This window comes from Enhydra lutris, unplaced genomic scaffold (genome assembly GCF_002288905.1).
Source record: "Enhydra lutris kenyoni isolate GAN:26980312 unplaced genomic scaffold, ASM228890v2 scaffoldscaffold90, whole genome shotgun sequence".
Lineage (NCBI taxonomy): Eukaryota > Metazoa > Chordata > Mammalia > Carnivora > Mustelidae > Enhydra > Enhydra lutris.
Window position 1 is genome coordinate 4,715,986 of NW_019154174.1, and position 15,720 is coordinate 4,731,705.

Sequence of the window (15,720 nt, forward strand, 5' to 3'; positions counted from 1 at the left end):
CCCTGGCACTGCAGCCGTGAGAGCCGGAGGCAGGAGGGAAACCAGGCAGGAGGGAAACCAGGCGAGCACAGGGCCCAGAAGCCCGGAAAGAAATCTGTAGAAGGCGGGTAATCTGCTGCACAGACACTACTGAGGCCCAGCTGAGGACTTGCGGCTCTCCCAGCGGATCTCCAAACCAGGACACTCTAGGGGGTGGAAAGTGGGCTTTATGAGTGATTACAGCAGGACAACGGGAGTAAACCCGAACTGTCCCAGACTAACAAGGAGGCTTCTCCATGCCGGCAATTGGTGCCCTTGCCAAGAAGGGATCCACATAGAAGTGGGGGCAAAAGCCTCACGGGGACGAGGCCAAGAGACAAGGGCGGAGGAGCAGCCATGACAGTGACTTTCAGAGTTGAACAGACAAATCTGGGGGCGCCCCCACAACGGGCCCCTCCTCAGCAATGAGAAGGAATAAAACTCTTAATCACACAGCACGGTGAACCTCACTTCTGCCAAGTGAAAGAATTCAGGCCAAGAAGAATACGCAGTGCAGGATTCCTTTTATATAAAAATTCTAGAAAATACAGAGTAATCTGTAGTGACGGAAAGTGGACACACCTGGGAGCGGCAGAAGCAGGGAGGGTGGGATTCCCAAGGGGTACCAGGAACCTCTGGGGGCGACGGATGTGCTCATTAGCCTGATTGTGGAGATGATACACTGTAGTGTATATGCACGTGTTAAAACTTACCACCCTGTACACTTGAAAAACGCATGGTTTACTGTATGCAGTACGGACTCTATTTCTCCATCAAGCTGTTTTCAAAGAAAGAGTTTTGCTCTAAAGGGGAATGGAGAAACGGTTAGTGGCGGGAGGAGGCTTGATGATATTTTAAGCATGAACAAGGAAACATTCAATGCCTGTGTAGGGACACAAGGGTTTTGGGGAGGAGGGGACGGGAAGCCTAAGCCAGGAATCCTATCGTGAAGGTTACGGTAAGTATGTCATGGCGGGGACTTGGGAATGCATCCCATCGGCCTGAGGTTCTCTGCCTTCCATGTGCCAAAAACCATCCGGAGACCCTGTTACAAGTCCAGGGCCACACCACGTCCCCTCGGCCCTGCTCCCGCCGCAGCTGAGGTGGGACAGTCCCTGGGCGTGCTCACAGGGCACCACCTCCAGGGCTTCCAGGTCTCTGCCCTTCAAAAGCCAGTAGCGCCCTCAGCTTGTGGGGTAGGGAGTCCATGCGTCCGGGGCAACCTTCAACAGTGCGGAAGCAGTCTGTGGATAAACACCCCGGCCTCCTGCTTTGGGAGGGACACTTCGGAGGTGCGTTCTCTGGGTCCCTGCAAGTGCCCCAGAGGGATGGAGCCCCATTTGTGTACCGCAGGGACCAGCTCAAAAACTGTTGGGGGGTTTTCTCCTGCCCTATCTTACTCTCCCTACTCCCTCTTGAGAACAGCTTCCAAATAAGCAACCTATACTCAACCCTTGCCTCAGGCTCTGCTTTCAGGGCACCCAACATAGGACACCCATGGAATCAGGGGCTCTGCACTTCACGTGCACATCAGGCTTTCCCAACGGCAGAGGTCCCAGGAACCATGTATTAAAGAACAGGCAGTGAAGAACAAGAAGCCTTTCACAAAGGGGAGGGACCGGGCCAGCTCTGTTCTTGCAGAGAGTGAACTCTGGCAATGTGAAGTTGAGGTTGAAGGCAGCAAGAGACAGGAAGCAGGCAGACCAATTAGCAGGCTGTTACCAGTGTCCCAGCAGGGAGTAACGGTGTGAAGGCAGCAATCAGGCCGTGTGTGAGCATCCTTTGATTTATAGAGCACAGAAGGGTTCACACAGAAATGACACTAGCTTTATTTAACATCCTGGGCGCTACAGTTTTTTTTTTTTTTTTTTTTTTTTTTAAAGCGCGCGTTTCTAGCATCCCACATGTTTCTTTTTGATCCCCTCCTTCCAGACTTTGATACGTCAGCCTCATGCCATGCCGCTTCATTTTGTTCAATCTTGTGTTTTCAGGATCTTGACATCGGTGCCAAGAACGTGAAGCTTTACGTCAACAAAAATCTCATCTTTGATGGCACATTAGACAAAGGAGGTGGAGAGGCCCCGGCTGACCAGAGCTTCCCGGTTGGCGTGAAACAGGAGCAGGACGAGAGCAGGGAAAGGGCCCTGGGTGCCCCCTTGGGAGAAAGCGGAGAGGCCCGAAAGATGGCTGGCACAGATGGGGAGCTCTCGCCTCCAGCTGGAGCAGTAGCCGATGTGAAGCTTCCTTCCCAAGGAACGTTACTTGGTGGAAAAATGAATCCTCCCAACGGCGCGAAGAACAGCTTGTCCAAGTTAGACGAAGGCGCGAACTGCTCGGTAGCCCCAGCTTCGATGGGTGGTGCGCCAGGGGCTCCCCCACTCTGCCCGCCTGTGGAATGCCCTCCCCTTGACCCAGAGCTCTCTCTGGCCCAACAGCTGGAAAACCTCATGGGCAGAAAAGTCTCCGAGCCGCCAGCGAAAACCCCATCATGGTTGCAACCTTCTGCCACAGGGAAGGGCGGGAAGCAGGGAGGCAGGAAGTCAAAACCGCTGTGGCTGAGTCCTGAGAAGCCGCTGGACTGGGAAGGCGGAATTGGATCAGACACCACCACCAACCCTGTGGGGGAGGCTCCCAGAGAGGCCAAGGTCGGGGAGAAAGGCCCCAGGCGTGAGCCAGGGCGGCCCAACAGCTGGAATGTCCTCACTGGGGAGAGAGTCCAGAAGGTGACCCCCAAAGTCTGTGATGATTTTGACATCTTTAACCAGCCCGCCAGCAGGGAGCACCCTGCTAGTGGGAGGCGGGGCCCGAAGAAGGACACCCTCGTCAGCAGTCACAGCGATGGCCCGCCGACCGGCAGAGGTAAGTTCGAGAAGCCTTCAGACTTGGGGTGCCATTGTCCCTGAGTGCGGGCCTCTGATTGGCACGATACCATTTGGCTCCACAAACCTTTGTTTCTTCTGTGAAGCTAGGGGTTCTTCTCAACCAGTCATCACAAATTCGTGGTCTCAGGGGCCATAGAGGTGGCAGCGATGAGCCGAATGGGCAAGACATTCTGCATCTTAAATTTCTCGATTTGTCATTGCCACCAAGTTATTTCCCCTTTGCCCACTTTTCTCACCATGTGGCTTTTCCACTCTAGGCTTTGTTATTCCACCTCTGATGGAGACATCGGTCTCTAGTGACCTCACTGTATTCCTCACCATACCGTCAGAAACGTAACACAAGTGTGATGATAACCAGCCCTTGGCACTTGCCTGGGTATGGTAGTACTATAGGGAGTGGTGAGGTCTATGGCGCTGGAGAGGGCCAGCCCATCTAAAGCAGGCAGCTGCTACTCCACTCAAAATGTCTTCTGGCATTCAGCAATGCCAGGCCGATGTGCCAGGTCTCCCTTCTCCTTTTGTAAAGAGAAATCAGAAGTGTGCAATGTTATTCTTCAGTGTTGGCGACAGATTGTGATTATTTTTAAACCACTATGTAGGTCAAAAAAAAAAAAAATCTGCTGGGAGGACTCACCTGGTGTGTGAACTTTGCAGTAGATTCTATATGAGGAATCTGAAAGGCTGGGTTTCTAAATATTTGCACTCGGATTTGGCTCCTGGGAGAGTGTCAGACCGTTTGAATCCAGCCTCTGCTACTTCTAGGCTGGGACTTGCAGAGCGGGGCACATCCGCTTTCTGAGCCTCGGTGCACTCATCGGTAAAATGGGAATGAACCGCCTCCCCGCCCCTCAGTGTTGCGAGGAATGAATGAGGGGATGGCGTCACATAGCAACTGGAGGCTGTGTGGGAAGTGCCCCACGAGCCCCAGATCCTAGGTCCTCTGAATGGAGCTCCGCCCCACCCCGCACCACGCAAGCGCAAACCACCTAGGCCTGTGTCCCGGTTCCCCGTCACCCACCCACACAATGGCGAGTTCTGAAATCCCTCCGAGGCTCAGTTCCCTGATCTGTGACATGACGCCAGCCACACCCATCTCCTGGGAGGGCAGAATGAGAGTCTACATGGGCAGCGTTTGGCACAGTGCCAGCCGCAGGTGTTAACTGCCCTTGATCGTCGTGCCTCCCCCCACTCCCTGATTCTGCCTCTTGGTGTATCTGTGAAGCCATTGTATCTGTTCCCTAGTGAATCCGGTCAGCATCTAGTCTGTTACCGTCCAGAAGACAGACCTCTATGGTCTGCACTCAGCCAGAGTCTACGCTTAGACATGCAGAGACCCCCAAAGTCCCATAGGGCACGTCCCTCAGACTCAGGGCGCCTTTCCACGTAAACAGTGGGCTCCCTTCCAGGCAGAGCTTTGAGCACCCCCTCCCCCGCCCCTCTGCCTCCAGGCTCCCCGGCCTTACACATTTCTGCTGCCCACCCCCACTCACTGTGAGACCGGTGTCAGAGAAGAGAGCAGAGCAGAAGAACTGAGAAGCTCTTTGAGGGCAGAGACTGTGTCTCATCTGTATCGGGGTCCCCCGGACCCAGGTGCCCGGCAGGTGGTGGTTCCTCTGCAGCGTGGGAGGGGTGGTGTAAAGAAGGAACTTCGGTGGCTGGATGCGTGGCATGTTTGTGTTAAGCTCGGCTTTCACCCAGGCACGTTACTCAAAATGATTTCATCCTCACGCCAGCCCCATTTGACGATAAAGAAAACGTGAGGCTTAAGTAACTTTCCTAACGTCCCGTGGCCGGAAAGGGTTAGAGCAGGATCTGAACCCAGGCCATCCTGCTCCAGCATCCACGCCTTGAACCCAGTGACACCCCATTTCCACAGCCACCCCACCAGGGAGAGCCAGGCAAGCCGGAGCCTTCCTGGTAAACAGACCCACAGAACCTCTGGGACCTTCGAGGTGATGGGCGTTATTCTAACTTGTCCACATTCAGAAGATTTGGTCTCATTTTAATTTCTTTCCAGGCATTTCGCTGCTTGGCTTAATGACACATTGAGAACCGAGCCCTGGAGATTTAATGCTTGTTAAGCCGGTCATGCTAAAAAGGAAAGTTGCTTAGAAATTTTAAATTACCCATTACATAGAGCCAAATCCCACAGCCATGCCCTTCAGGAAAGCCGCCGGCCGAGCCCTCCAACGATGCTTGTAGAATGAGTGACTGCCTGAGTTCTTCCCTGGGGCCAGAGTTCTGTTGTCACCAAAGGATAGAGCCCAGAAATCCTTTATCCAACAAAGCATCTCATTGTAATGTCATCTGCATTTTGGAAGTGTCTGCATCAGGGGTCCGTTGGCTAGAGGTGAATAAAATTGCACCTGCCCCATTCGAACGCAGGACCTCCAGAGACCAGAGGTGTGGCTGCCCATCACCCAAAATTGGAAGGGAGAAGCAGAAAGCCAGTGGGCTCCCAGGATACTTCTCCCAGCCCACTCCCCAGGGCCGCTGGGCTCTGACTCTGCCACCTTCCCGCACTCTTCTTCATGAGATCAGCTTTCTCTGCTCTGTGCTCAGGGCAGGAGATGCCCCGTAGCCCAAGAGTGACCTTTCCCCCCAATGGCTCTCGCTCCCAAAGTCTCAGGGAAGACGCTGATTGGCCAAGGTGGTTTAGGCGTCTGCCCCCTGTCCAATCAGCCACGGCCGGAGTCTTGTTCATGTTGAACACACATAGCTCTGTTGTGTCTCCCTACCTTCATTCTTGTTTCCCATTTCAGGAGCGATTAGTATATACCTCTCGGTGGTGCCGTTGATTTTTACAAGTTCGAGTTTTGAACTTTGTAGTTCCTGTTTACCTCCACCAAGGGGTAGTTTTAAGGCTTCAATCCTGTCATCTTATACTGGCGGCTCCCCCTCCCCCAGACTGTGTTGACTGCAGATTAAAGGATGGCTTTCTGATGTCCATTCCAAGCATTCCAAGTGGGCAGCAATGTTGACACAGACAAGACAAAGCTTGGACCGCTGCATCCGCCCCGACTCCTGGGGACTGGCGAGTGCTGTGTTCTGCTGCAGAAAGAGGGAAGCGTGGACCCCCAGCCTGCTCTCACATCCAAGAGGTCCAGGAGAAAGCCTGCACCTCTCTGCTTTCAAAACCCCACATATACATCTCGGGGAGAATAAATCAGAAAGCAGGCACAGAATGAGAACAGAGTCCCGCCTCTCTCGCCCACCCAGACCGAGACACACAGGCTGAGTCCCTGACAGACGACGTCTGTTCACTCTCCTCGGCTCACTTACAGACCAACCCAGGCCGTTCATTTCAGTCAATGCGAATCAGATACCAATAAACTGATGTCATGACGATCCATATGGAAGTTCCTTCTGCCAGATGTTAAAACCTCACACCTGGAGAAAAGGAACTCCTGGGGTCTTTTTTAATGGCAGATGAGAAGGAGGGTGAGTGCCGGGAGAAGACAGGTGCACCAGAGCTGACAGGTGGAGAAGGGGAGTCCCTCGGCTCCTGGGCCTCAGCCCAGGCACTGTGTAATGGTGATGCCAGCCATCCATCGCTGGGCTGGCAAACTTGGATTAAGCACGTCTGTGCCACACGTTCTATGCCAGGCGCTGGGACACAGCAGGGAATGGCACAAAGAAGTCCTCCCCAAGGAGGATGGGGCCAAGAAGGGCCAGCACTCGGAGATCCAGGAGAAGAGCATAACTGGCAGAGGGCACAGCAAGGCTAGGCAGGAAAGAGACTCGTGTCCATGGAACAGAAAGGCCCACACAGTGGAGCTGATCATTAGGGAGAAGGTGTGAGGGGAGGTTAGAGAAGCCAGAAGGACCACACTGAGGGCCAGGTTGGGGGAGTTCGTGGCGAGGAACTAGATGTTCTTCATTCCCAGCTAATGGAGACAGCAAGCCAGTTGGAGGAGTTGGTGACCAATTCCCTTTCAGGCACACAGTGGATATGTCTGCACCTTCAGAGGGGGCTTTGGAACTGGACGGTGGTGGCTGGGAGAGAGAAGCCAGAACTTGACCTAGAAATTGGAGCAGTGCCTGCCTGGCAACCAGGAGCTGGCAGGGTGAGGTCAAAGAGGGAGGGTAGTACTGAGAGAGGACCAGATGGGGTCAGGCAGAAGCTCAGGATAGGGCTCCGGCATGGGGAGGCAGGCAGCAGCAGCCACGGAGAGAGCCCAGAAGTGCAAACACTCCTTAGCCGGCAGACAAGAGACTGTCTAGTGGAAGAGCTTTGCCTGAGATGTCAAGCATGAGGCCTGAGAAAAGCTTGAGTACTCAGAGTCATCGTGACTTGCAGAAAGTCAGCTCAGTGAAGGGTTGTGGGAATTTACAGGACTCTTAGGAAGGCAAGGGATGGAAAGCCGCCAGGGGTTTGGCTTCAGGCATGGCTGCAACCAGGGGCTCAAATGATGTCATCGGGACTCTCTCTCTCCATCTCTTGGCCCACATTCCGTGTGTTGGCTTCATTGTCAGGCAGGCTCCCCGCAAAGTATAGCAAATCGACCACCTGCACTGCTCACCCACGTCCAACGTCCTGCCACCTGGAGGCGCCAATCTAAACAGAGCCCCTCCTCTGTAATTCCTTTCCCAGCCTGGAAGGATGCTGTCAGCTCTTGCTTAATCTGGATGGTGGGGGGGTGGGGGTGATCCTCAAAAGAAGATCAGGAGGAGGGCAGGTGGGGCTTGGGTGGGCCAAACCAGTAACTCCACAACGGGGCCCCAGGTCACAGGTGTTGGGGGAGGGTGGAAGCGAGGAGGGCACGAGGGCTGCGGCCAAGGGAGGGAGGAAATCGGGTGCAGCGAGGAAACCACGAGATCAGGCCCGGCTTCCTTTTTTCTTTCCGGTAGGCGAGATTTATGCTTGTCTGTAGGTGGAGAGAGGTCAAGGTGCCAGTGGAGAAGGGGTGATGGAGGGTTCTGGAGAGAGAGGGTAATTGATGGAGCCAGGTCCCCCAGGAGACAGCGGAAAATGGAGTGTGGGGCACAGTCCAATATGAAAGGAGGAAAAACAGAACGTCAGTGTCGTCAGCTGCTGTTTTTCCAGAATGACACCCTCACGTGGCAGTTAGGCACGGCATGGCTGTGAGGACAGGCCGCTGTGGGGGCGCCCACTGGGGCTTTGCTGTTCTACAAGGAGGAGACTGTGGCCTTTACAGCCACCCTCTGAGGGCCAGGCCTGCACTCTCCACGTGCTGGGGACGCAGGCTTCCGTTCTTGAAGCCAGCCTAGCCACACATAGGGGTACACTCTGACCTGTGTCGTCAGTGTCCCTTATAGCACTTTCGCCTGATTATAAAATAATACATCTGGAGAACTTAGAAGATCAGGGGACCAAGAAGAAGCTAGATGTCTTTTCTCTCCACTACCCAGAGAGGAGCATATTAACATGTCGGCGTGCACAGCCCTGGGCCAGGGTCTGCCGCAGCCCAGAGAGCGCGTAGCGGGTTTTTTTTCCCATCCAACGTTTTCACGAGCGTTCCACCTGCCATTAGACAGCCTTTGAAAACCCCGTCCGAGTCACATGATGCGACAGCCTCCGAGCCGCCCTGCTGGTTGCTGACTCAGGCATCGCCCCCTCCACCCCTCCTCCACCCCACCCGTCCTGTGAGTCTCTGACATGCAGAATGGCTTCCTGCAAAGGTCCTCAGACAACAAAAAGGTCTGCCCTTGGCTTGCATGGGGGTGGCGGGGGTCTCCCTCTCAGAAAATTTAAGGTATATTGAAAACTGCTTTGCTTTTGGCAAAACAACCAGATTCTAGACTTGGGTAGCCATAATCGATTTTTTTTTTTACCAACCTGAATGTTGGCGTGTGACAGGTGGCCCCAAGGGTCCCCAGGCAGGGCAGACGATCAACATCCTGGTCCCACCTGTCCAAGGCCCATAGGGCCTCCAGGCATTGTGAGAGAGCCAAGAGCAACCACCCTGATTTCTAGAATGTCCCCCTTAGGGCGACCCTCACCTAGCCGAGAGCCGCCCCAGTTGGGACCATCCATAAAGGTTCCCTGCTTGCAAAGAGGCCACTAATGGGGTTTCACCTGTCCTGTGTTCTTCCAGAAGACACCTGGTCCACCGACACGCCGCCGCGGTCCCGGTGGCGCAGCGAGCAGGAGCATTTGCTGCATGAGTCCTGGGACTCCCTCAGTGCCTTTGACCGCTCCCACCGCGGACGCATCTCCAACATGGAACTGCAGGGGGACATCCTGGACGAGTTTCTGCGGCAGCAGAAGGACAGCCGCCACGGTGACCAGCTGGCCCCGGGGAAGGAGGAGAAGCTGGAGCCAAGGAGAGGGCCGGACGACAGCTCCGCAGAGACGGACGATGGCAGCGACTTCGAAATCCCCGTCTTGCCTTACGGAAGGCGCCTGGTCATTGAAATCAAGTCGACGTGGGGGGACAGGCATTATGTCGGCCTTAACGGAATAGAAATATTCAGTTCCGAGGGGGAGCCAGTGCAGATCGCAAACATTCGTGCGGACCCCCCCGACATCAATGTTTTACCAGCTTACGGGAAAGACCCCCGCGTGGTCACCAACCTCATCGACGGGGTGAACAGGACCCAGGACGACATGCACGTCTGGCTGGCCCCTTTCACCCTGGGCAAGCCCCACTCCATCTCCATAGACTTCGTGCACCCTTGCCAAGTCGCCCTGATCCGGATTTGGAACTACAATAAATCTCGGATACATTCCTTCCGTGGCGTGAAGGACATCACCATGCTGTTAGACGCGCAGTGCATCTTTAAAGGAGAAATCGCCAAGGCCTCGGGGACCCTGACGGGAGGTAGAGTATGTCCATAAGAATGTTCTGGAAGCCCCTACCTGCTACCCGCTGAGGCTCTGAGGAGAAACTAGCCAGTGACAGATGGGTCTCTCCTCTTCCTGGGCCTGGCTCACTCCTCGTTTTTTGCAGCGTGGGGGGTGCACGAGCTGACCTCATTTACACCCCTCCCCTGGGCACCGGCCTTACTCACCTTCCCTAGCGCCTGAGTCGAAGAAGGGGGAATTCTTCTGCAGTGAGTTCTTGAGGGGGTGCTCCCAGGAGAGCCTGTGGTGCAAGGAGGGAGACGGGATAGGAACTGGGAGATGCCAGGCAAGGATAGTGGTTGGGGGAGGCTGAGTCTCACCCTGATCCCAAAGGGAGCTCTGGAGCATAAGTTGCAGGATCTGTCCTGCCTTAAGGCAGAGCAGCAGGGCTCCCCGGGTTGGGGGTGTAACTCCCACGCCCTTCCAGGCAAGCCTCCAGCCCCCAAAAAGGGATCAGCAGGCACCTGGGTGGGGCCCCAACAGCATCTGCTAAGTTGCCTCCCCCACACCTAAGAAGCATCTCTCATTTCCCGACGGATCACAATGATGATCGTTACGTTAGATCCGTTCATTAGGTCTAAGTGGTTCCTCGGGCATGTGAATTTCACTTGCAAGTGCGTGAATAATAACAAGGAAGGCTTCCTAACACAAATCAGGAGCTGTCCAGTGGGTGGGGATTTACAGCACAGAGATTGATGGGTCTGGGTTCCTGCTGTCTAGACCACTGGGATTTGGGGCCAGGTGACTCTTCTTGTCTCCGTGGTATCCCATCCAGCACCAGAGCACTTTGGAGACACCATCTTATTCACAACCGATGAGGACATTCTGGAGGCCATATTCTGCTCAGATGAGACATTTGACGTGGACCCGGAGAGCCCCTACAGCCTGCAGAGCGAGGAGACGCCCAGGAGACCGAGCACTGCCGGCAGCGAAGGAGAAGACAGGCCCTACACCCAGGCTGGCCCGTGGGCTGAGGACCGGGTAGGCAGGGAGGGGAGCCCCCCCCAGAGAGATTTCTCCTCCTGACTCCTCGTGCAGCAGAAGGAATGAAGATGGATAGCCTTTAAGCTGTTGGTGCTACTGTTTTGACATTTCCCATTTTTCTACTTCATTTTTTGGTCCTCTATGTCATATTTCATTCTCTAATTATGTTTTATTTTTTTATTTTTTTTTAAAGCAAAGTGAAGAAAGTATTCAAATTTTAATCAAAGCTAGGAGAAATCAGTTCTGCGTCATCTCTGTAATTTAGAGGTTGGTAGTCTCAGGGGAATTTTTGCTTTGGGTTGTGTTTTGATCACTCGCTGTTGTTTTTGATGGAGAGGACTAGAAACGCTTTGAATAGGCAGGCTTAGAATTAAAATAATGATCATCTCAGCCCTGGTTTCCCATACACGTGTGGTGATCCAGGGGTGGAGCTCCATGTTGTCTCGTGTGAACTACCCTTGCAGGTAGAGACCATCAATATCCCCATTTAGGAAACCAAGGCTCAGATAGGTTAAGTGATTTGCCCAAGGACACACAGCACTCCTGCTGTGTGTAACCAGGCTAGAACTCCGAAATGTGTGTTTTTAACTTGATAAAGCAATTTTTAAAAGAAATATTTATTTATTTGGGAGAGAGAGTGAGAGAGAACGAGATGGGAGAAGGTCAGAGGGAGAAGCAGACTCCATGCGGAGCTGGGAGCCTGATGCAGGACCCTGGGGTCATGAACTGAGCTGAAGGCAGTTGCTTAACCAACTGAGCCACCCAGGCGCCCAATAAAGCAATTTTTTAAGAAATAAAGACGACACTTAGGGAAAGGACCCATCCAAGTGAAGGATCAGGAATCTGGAGACCCAGGGCCCCCATGGATGGCCTTGAGGCCCTAAGGAGAAAGAGGAGATGGTTACAGAGGGTGGGGGAGGGGAATGGGGACAGCTAGAAACCGAAGGACGGAAGGCAGGGCCTGGCAAAGTCATGAGGCTGTTGGGGTGCAGGTCCCCCGGTGTTCACTGAGGGGTGAGAGCCCATAGGGGCCCGGCAGGGTATTGTACAAGACTGAGGGGTTACTGAGTTCCCTGCTTCTCAGGACACACAGGAGTTGCTAGTTCATGTTGATAGTTGTCCTGATTTTTCTCGAGAGAAGCGAGAAATCTGGGTTTTTGTGGGAAATGTCCCAATTAAAAACTGTTGGCAACTAAGCGGGAAAACTCTCAAACCTTCTGTGAGCCCCAGCACGTCTGTGGTCTGGATTGGATCCATGGATGTCCAGTCGGGAGCTGACCTTGAAGCCTTTTATGTTCCCAGCCCTTTCCAAATGTTTCTAATGATCTCTGAGCACATCCAGCGTGTGCGGGACAGGGAGGAATCCTTCATTCTGTCTCTGAGACAGGGAACCCAAGTTCTCTGGGAGGCCAGTGGCTCACCCCTAGGAAGTGACAGGGCTGGACCTACATCCTACCTGTCTGGGTACGCAGCTCAGCGCACCTACCAGGGAGAGATCCCGAAGGCTCTGGGAAGGCAAGGAGGCAGGGAAGGCAAGAGAAGGCACAGGGGTGCCAGGCAGTGGCCTCTCCCTGGTGACCCGAGGTTGCTCCGCATCGTGGATCCTCCTGGCAGGCCACCTTCCTCACCCTTCTCCCCACAGCCAGGCAAGGAAGGGCCTCAGGGGCCGGGCTGAGGGCACTGTTGTTCCTGGGACCGAAACACCATCCCCACCAAAACTCTTAAATCCGGGCAACCGCCTTCCCTTCCTTTCGCTTCTTAGCTTCCTCATCTGTGACATAGTAAAGGCCTTTTTGTCCCAGCTTACAGTGTAGAGGTCTAATGAGCCAAATGTCTACAGTGCGGTGTGCCTGCCCACGCTGACTGCCTCTGGATCGGGGCTGTGTCATCCTGGCTTCCACACCAGTTGGGTTGAGAACCACTCTCTGTGGTTGTATTTTTCCCCCTCCCTTCCTTCCCTCCATCCCTCCCTTGACCCTTCTCCTTCCCTCCTTCTTCCAGCTCCCTAGGTACACATCTGTTGGGTCCTTCCCTGTTCCAGAAAATCTGATCACCTTAGCTGGTGGTGTCAGACCTCCTCCCCTAACCGTAAGAGTGGCTGGCGGGGACTCAGACGAGAAAGGGGGGTTTCTAGGTCTGCCCGTATTACCCATCCTGGAGTTTCCACAGTGGCAGACAATGCAAGAAAAGACACAAGGGTTACCTGGGGCTCGGAGTGCATAACAGCATTGGGGAGAATGGCCAACCAGCTGTTCAGGTATCACTAAAATCACCTCCTTTCCCTCTGCTCCTCCCCCAACCCGCACACAGGTCCTGGAGCTCGAGCTGCCATCCCTTCCTCCTGCCCCCGAAGTAACCACACCAGAGCCAGGCATCTACCACGGGATCTGTGAGTATCCTCTCTGGGGACAGTGTCCAGGGGCAGGAGGACCATCAGGGGCCAGGGGGAGTCATGGCCCACTTGGGGCAGGGATTCCCTTGGACAGTTGGGCAGGTTGTACATTGTACAGAGATGCCAAGCCGCGGGAGGAGTGGGGGCTGACACAGCCCTGACTGGGTTCACTGGCCCCGCCAGGTCCGTATCGCTTCGGAGGAGGGCTGCCTCTCTGCAGTAGGCCTTTCCAGAAGGGCACTCAAACTCAGGCACATGCGCAAGGAAAACAGGCCTCTTCCCTGTTCCAGGTGGGGCGGGGGTGGCAGGAAGCCTCGCCCAGGGTGCTGGGTCTTCTGAGAAAACAGAAATCTGAATATTTATGTGAAACCTCCAAATTTTTAAGTGTTGGTGACTAATTTTATAATATTTTAAAACACCCTATGAGCCAAACAAAACACGTATGTTCAGCCAGCCCGCTGCCAGTTTGTGGCCTCTGAGCAAACTCCATCTGGGCTTCACTGATTCCGTTCCCTCTTCCTTTCCCTGCTGACCCTTCCAGCCAGGTCCTCCCTCCCTCCCTGCTCTGGCCCGCTGTGTCCTGGGGCATCTTTGGGTCCGAGGTCCTGGCTCACTGATCTCCCTCCCCTCCTTGTTAAGGAGACTCTGTCAACCCTCTGTTTGCTGTCACACCAGCTGGAGTCCCCTGGGGCGTGCTCTTGAGGGAGGGTGGCAAGTGGGCTGGGCAGAGGGAGGGATTGGGCCTCGTGCAGTCCCCTCAAGGCCTCTACCAGCTCTGGAGCTGCAAAGACCCCTTGGAGAGGTCTTGAGTGAGGGGCCCAGGCCTTTCTACGCCTGTATCTACATGTCTCAGGATGTGGGCTGTGCCTAGGAGGGGCAAGGCCAAGGGCAGTGTACCCTGTGAGCCCTCAGCCCTCAGCACTCTGCTCCACTGGAGGAATGAGCCCTTCGGTTCCGGAGAGGGGGGCATGGGACCCGGGCAGTGCCCACAGCATCCTTCCCACGCCCTCTGGAGGCCTCGCTATCACCTACCTCCTCCTCAGGAAGCCCACCCATGTAGGAAGGACCATCTCTCCCTCTAGCAAGGACCATCTCTCCCTCCCTCACTGCACGAAGACAGTTTCCCTCTTAGAAGAGGGAAGATGCCTTACTTTGAAGCCTCCCAGCTCCTTACATTCCAGAACACTCACTTTCTCTCAATGACTCCGAGACTGTCACAGAATTGCTAGAACTAGCCTTGAGCAGGCAAGAGCCCGGTTTGGGGCTTGGTTTCATCTCCCACGTACTGAGGCTTCCCCTACCTTATCTCCCCGACCACTCAGTTCTTATTCTGTCCAGTGGTGCAAATGATGTCATCAGGCCTTGGGGTCTCCCTCCCACCCTCTGCCCTGTCTCACTCACTCTCTCACCTTTTCTCCCGTTGGGACCCCATCCACGCAAGAACTTCTGTTCCCACAGAGGCCAACAGTGGGCCGGGAATCAGGTCTCCCGGTCCTGGCTTGGATCACATGCCCATCCATAAACCAATCACCGTGGCTCCCCGTGGTGGGGTGGGGGCAGAGGTGAGATGCTAAACACGGATTGGCCAGGCCTGGGTCAGAGCCCATCACCAAAGTCCCAAGCAAGGGGTCAGCGCCCCCCGCTACCCCCATCACGCTCTTGCTGGGGGTGTGAGTGCCCCAGCCAGGGAGGAAAGGGAGGAAGGAAGGTTGGCCCGGAAGCAGCCATTGTCCCCTTCATCTGATGATTTCCCCAAAGATGCTGTCTGTAAATGTCCTTCCTGCTGAACCGGCTTCCGACCTTTCTCAGCAATGCATTTCAATCCCTTCGGGAGTGATGGCCAGGAGCAGAGCTCATAGCCCTTTTGGCTGTAAGGAACCCGCAGTGTCTCTGCTTCTCAGTATTAAGAAGAACCTCCTGACCGAGCATCTCTCCACTTTTGGAGGCGTGTGATTTCTGAATCGCTCTTCTCTGAAACTTTTTGTTCCCCTGCCCCACCCCCCAAAGTCTCTAAATTCCTAAACCCGCTTCACCAGCCTGTGCAAATGGAGAGCACTTTGATAACGTGACCCGGGGGGAATGCGCCGGGGTTGGTAAATACGGCCAATCCTATTGATGTTTTGAAAGGGGACATGTGACTTGCTAATTTGCAAATGACACTAATTTGGGGCGTTTTGCAAATATCAGCAGTGGTGAATAGGAAAGTAGCTGAGAGAGTTGAAACGTGGGAGAGAAATAACAAAATTAATTTCCATTTATATAAATACTAATTGATACACCAGAGGAAAATGAATATGGAACGTGAATATTAGCTCAAACAGGAGAGCGGGTGCTTTTGGAGCAGCCCCAAATTAGATGTCCTTGCGGCTCGGTGTGCCAGGCCAGCAGAGGGACGGCTGGGGAGAGGCTGGTCGGGGGAGTGGGGGTGCTCCTGTTTTCCCCCCGGAGGAGGTGACATTTCTCCCTCCCAGCGATCCCCTCATCCAAATCCACTCCCTCCTCCAACTCCGTGAACTTTGCCTCTTGGGATCGGTACCCACAGCCACTCTGTCGCCTGGGTCAAAAACGTCATCTCTTTCTCTCAATTCTGTACAAGCCACTGAGCATCCTGGCGGTACCGTCTTCAAAACAGGTCC

The 15,720-nt window shown here is 54.4% G+C and overlaps 1 protein-coding gene across 2 annotated transcripts in view; it reads left to right on the top strand.

Annotated features, from left to right (window-relative positions):
• The window catches only part of LOC111162277 (KIAA0556 ortholog), a 161,807-nt gene that overhangs the window by 126,041 nt on the left and 20,046 nt on the right, over positions 1 to 15,720 (top strand). For both annotated transcript variants that reach the window (XM_022526574.1, XM_022526575.1), the window contains 4 exons: positions 2,010 to 2,877; positions 8,960 to 9,685; positions 10,484 to 10,689; positions 13,003 to 13,081. In XM_022526574.1, coding sequence (XP_022382282.1) covers positions 2,010 to 2,877; positions 8,960 to 9,685; positions 10,484 to 10,689; positions 13,003 to 13,081 — 1,879 coding nt within the window. The remainder of the gene's footprint in view (positions 1 to 2,009; positions 2,878 to 8,959; positions 9,686 to 10,483; positions 10,690 to 13,002; positions 13,082 to 15,720) is intronic.